Source organism: Pterocles gutturalis, unplaced genomic scaffold (genome assembly GCF_000699245.1).
Source record: "Pterocles gutturalis isolate BGI_N339 unplaced genomic scaffold, ASM69924v1 scaffold1318, whole genome shotgun sequence".
Taxonomy (NCBI): domain Eukaryota; kingdom Metazoa; phylum Chordata; class Aves; order Pterocliformes; family Pteroclidae; genus Pterocles; species Pterocles gutturalis.
In genome coordinates, this window is record NW_010117646.1 from 37026 (window position 1) to 41476 (window position 4451).

A 4451-nucleotide genomic window follows, 5' to 3' on the forward strand; every position below is an offset into this window, starting at 1 on the left:
GACAGGACCCCCCACACACACTGGCATTAGCACAACAACACGTTTGTTCCTCCCAAGGAGCCTGTTCTCCTGCCTTGCTGCTGCGTGCTGGGAGCGTCACAGCGATGCTCTGTCCTCAGCAGCTCAGCGAGGCGTAAAACAGACACCAAGGATTAACCTCACCCCCCCAGCTGCTGCTCTCCATAGCACCGGGTGGTGTCTCCGGGGGTGGCAGAGACCCTGCACCGTGCGGTGGGGGGGTCACAGAGGTTCCCTGAATCCCCCCTCTTTTGGGAGACATCAATGCAGAGCAGAGATTCGAGAGCGAGCTTGGCCGGACCCCCCGCCCCCCAGCCTCTGCCCCCACGTCGGTCAGGGTCTGAAGAAGTGCCGTACCACTAAGTGCCCCACCATGACCAGGGCCACCACCGCCAGCATGTACTTCATGTAAACATTGTCCAGCGTGAGCGCAGCCACCTGATGGGAAACAGAGAATCACCGCGGAGGGTTAGATCTGCTCTGCCTGCACTGGGTGACCCCAGCGATGCCACCATCCCCAGGCTGCACCTTTCACCGGCTCCCTGCACCCCTGAATCCCCCCGGGCTGCTGGCTCACCCATCCTCCCTGCTGGGCGATCCACTGGGCGATGCGGTTCCGGAGGATGAACTCGGTGACGTAGCGAGCGATGCGGCGGAGGAAGCCTGGGATGCCGTGCTGGTACACGTGGATGGCCATGCGGTAGCCGAAGCCCAGCAGGGCGATCAACCGGCCAGCTCTCGAATAAACTGAAATGAAGCCGATGGGCTGGTTAAATTGCTGCCCCAGCTGGTGCAGACCTCCCCAGGTGCTGCATCCCGGGCCACGGGCAGTGCTGGTTGCAGGGCTGGGGATGCTGCACGGGTCCTCAAGGTGCATCCCAGCCGCATGGCCAATGTGGGTGTTTTGTGGCTAAAAGGGACACACTCCAATAACCAGGGTGTGCTTTCAGAGCAGAACAAATACAGTCTGGGTCACAACTGCTGTTTGCCTCAGCCCAGGTGGGTCAGGGATGTCCTGGGGAAAAAGGAATTTCCAGATCCTGTCTAAATAGCTCAAGTCTCTGAATTGCTGAAGTGGAAGCGTTGGGATGGTGGCTGCCACCCTCCTGCCTGTCCTGCTTTTCCCTCGGGTCTCCACCTGAATTCAGGGCACACCAGCTGCCTGTAGGTCCTGTGTTTTCATGGGTGAGGTTATTAAACAAGGTAAGCTGGAGCTGCTGGTGGTGTAAGCCGTCAGGCTGCCCCAGGCTCAGCAGCTGCTACACACGCAGCCAGGAGCAGGAACCTCCTGTCCCAAAGCATCCCTTGCTTGTGCCCGGAGGTACCTCGGGTCTCCACCTGAATTCAGGGCACACCAGCTGCCTGTAGGTCCTGTGTTTTCATGGGTGAGGTTATTAAACAAGGTAAGCTGGAGCTGCTGGTGGTGTAAGCCGTCAGGCTGCCCCAGGCTCAGCAGCTGCTACACACGCAGCCAGGAGCAGGAACCTCCTGTCCCAAAGCATCCCTTGCTTGTGCCCGGAGGTAAGGAAGCTTAAATATACCTAAGGACAAAGCACGTTAGAACAGGATTTTCCCTTTTCCTCCATAGAAAAACCTCTCCAAGACCAAAACCTGATCTGATCTTGCCTTAGCCTGATGCTCCAAAATGTGCCTAGGCAATGCCCACCCCTCCTGCTCCAGGTTTTGGTTGCTGTGGACACAAACTGCATCCCTGCCTGCAGGCTTGGTGCTGCTTTATCTAGACCAGTTGCTGAAATATTTTGTGGGTTGTTTTTTTTTTTCTTTTTTCCTGGTTTCCAGCAAGACAAGCAAGAAGGAAGAAAAGGAAAAAAAAATAAGAGTAGCCCCAAGCCCTGTGTTTTAATCTCATGCCCTGTTCCTGGTGGTCCCTGTCTGCAACTCTGAAGGAAACTGGATTCTCTGCAGAACCGTGGAGTGGAGCTGCCACCGTGCAGGTCACCGAGGGAGAGGGAAGTTAGAGCCCGGGAAGGAACAGAGAGACAGGTAGCACCGAGAGAGGGACAGAGGTTAATTTACCTGTTTGCGGTGCGTTAACCACCTCAGGCTGGCAAAGCGGTGAAAACAGCGCAGAGTGGCTTCCCGAGGAGAGGGGAGCAGGAAGAGGACAGAAGAGAGGTGGTTAGACAACAAACACCGAGCGGAGGTGGGGACGGGGCTGTGCCGGAGCCAGGCACACTCCGAGGAGCTCTGGGAGCCCAGAACCTGGGAACTGAGACCCTGGCTTCTCTCCGGGCTCTGCCAGGGGTCTTCTGCATGACCCTGGGCAAGTCATTGACCGTGCAGAGCATCTCATGGAAAGCATCTCAGTTTCCCTGCAGGCAGAGAGGGCTGAGGACTGAACCCCTTGATGGCCACCTCGATCTGAGCCTGTCCCTTGGGCAATCAGGGCAATAAGCCGCCCAGGCACTGGCCTTTGCTCTCCCCCTCTTGCTGTGCTTTGCGTGGGAGCACTGGGTGAGCATCGCCTGCACGAGATGGCTGCAGGTCCCCAGAGCATCCCGCATCCCGAGTTAGTCTGATCCTGTCCCATGTGGGTCACACCAAGGGCAGCGAGTACCTGTCCGTCCCCACAGCCTGCAGCTGCCTTTGCTTTGTGCCTCTGGAAAGTTTGACCCATCGGGATGTCCCAGCTCCCAGGGGAGTGGCAGCGGGACCAGCAGCAGCTCTGCTTGGTCCAGGGCTGGTCATACCCCTGAAGGGGAGCTGGGACATCACTTGGCTACTGATGCACAGGGCACACTTGCCAGGCACGTCCCCCAAACTCTCTGTCAGCTCACACAAGGGCTCAGAGATAATTGTCAGGTGAAGAGTGTACAAACAGTGCACAGGAGGAAGAGCAGAGAGGCAGAAAACTCAGGAACCATCATGGTGAGATTGTTGGGAGCTCAACCCAGGGTGAAGCTGCAATGGACAGCATCTGTGAGCTGGGGCAGAGCTGGGGGGGGGGGGAAAAAGGGGGGGGGGGGGGTGGTGAGGTTTTAACCGACTGCATTGCACCCGTCTGATCTTTCCTGCCCTGCTCTTCTCCGGGAGAAGGCGCCCAGCCCAGGGGCCGCTGGCCCTACCTGGAGGCTATCCTGGTGAAGTACTCGTAGGCGTTCTCCTTGGTGGGCTGCAAGGATTTCAGCATGTAGCGGAACTCCGCGTCGTACCGCTCGTTGATGTCATCACCGATGATGGCCAAGCGCCTCCCCACCTCGCTCCCGGTGCTGCTACGAGGGAACACGGCGTTGTGGATGGGTCAGACCGGTACGTGGGAGCAAGGGTGGGTCTGTACCGGAGCCTGGCTCAGGATGGGGCTGAGGAACCTGCGTAGGGTCGGTGTCAGGGTTTTACCTGCCCAGCTGCTGCTGGACCTCCAGGATCTCCGGGTCCATGGGCACCTCCTCCCCTCTCTCCTCTCTCTCCTGCTGGTAGCGGTAGAAGGCATAGCTGCAAAACACCTCCTCCGTCTCCTCCGCCACCTGGTCTTCTGAGAGAGAGACAAAGGGGAAAAAAAATGAAAAGTCAAAGTCAGCTCATCTCCCCCCTTTCCCAAGTTGGAAAGAGACCTTTCCTTCATTTTCAGTCTAAATTTTTCTTTGTATTAACACTGGCCTTTTGCAGGGGAAAAAAAAAAGAATCCAACATAAATTAGTCCTCAGAAAACAAATTTTGAAGCCAGTCTTTGCTCTTAGGGGCACAGGCCCCCAGTTTGAATCCATTTTTGGCAAGAGGCAGCTCCAGGACTGTCACAACACAAACCAGATGTTGGAGCGCTGGCGCTCGGCAGCTCTCTCCATGTGACAGCGCCTGGTGGTGAGGGAATTGCTCAGCACAAACACCTTCAGGAATCTCAGATCCAAACTCAAACGGGAGGCAAAGCTCAGACTAGCGCTGCCCATCAACCCTCAGCAAACAGTCTTGGTTTTCCATGTCCCCTGCAATTGTACCCTTGCCATGGCATCAGCAGTGACACAGCGAGCAGAAGTTAAATTGGTCATTTTCTATGATTATTTTATTATAATTTCTTGTCGATTCAGCCACACGTTGCTGGTCTCACATTGCAGCAGCGATGCCAGGGCAGGGTTTGCAGCTTCTGCCGGGGCTGCTGGCAGGAACAGAAAGCAGAAGAGCTTTGGAATCGCTCATAAACCGTAACCCAGATTGGCGACTCCCCGTCCTGTGCTTGAAAGCAGATAAACAGCCGGGTGATAAGCTCCAACTCCAGCACACCCAGCGCTGCTGCACGAGAGCAGACACCTAAAATCACCCAACCCCCTGGGGAAGCACTGAGCCCACTGCACAGGGAGCGGGAGGCTGCAGCGGGGCCGGGGCTGGTTGTAGGGCTGAGCCAGGGCTGGTGTTGGGCTGAGCTAAGGCTGTTTGTCGGTGTCACAGCTTCCCCCCCTGCTCTCGTAAACAAGCCGTGC

The 4451-nt window shown here is 56.8% G+C and overlaps 1 protein-coding gene across 1 annotated transcript in view; it reads right to left on the reverse strand.

The window, feature by feature from the left end:
* Window positions 1-351: 351 nt before the first annotated feature.
* Window positions 352-4451, reverse strand: part of LOC104463478 (bcl-2 homologous antagonist/killer-like) — an 8964-nt gene continuing 4864 nt past the window's right edge. Inside the window, 5 exon segments of the mRNA XM_010075836.1 lie at window positions 352-456; window positions 596-752; window positions 754-765; window positions 3105-3248; window positions 3376-3511. Of these exon segments, the coding sequence (XP_010074138.1) occupies window positions 352-456; window positions 596-752; window positions 754-765; window positions 3105-3248; window positions 3376-3511 (554 nt within the window).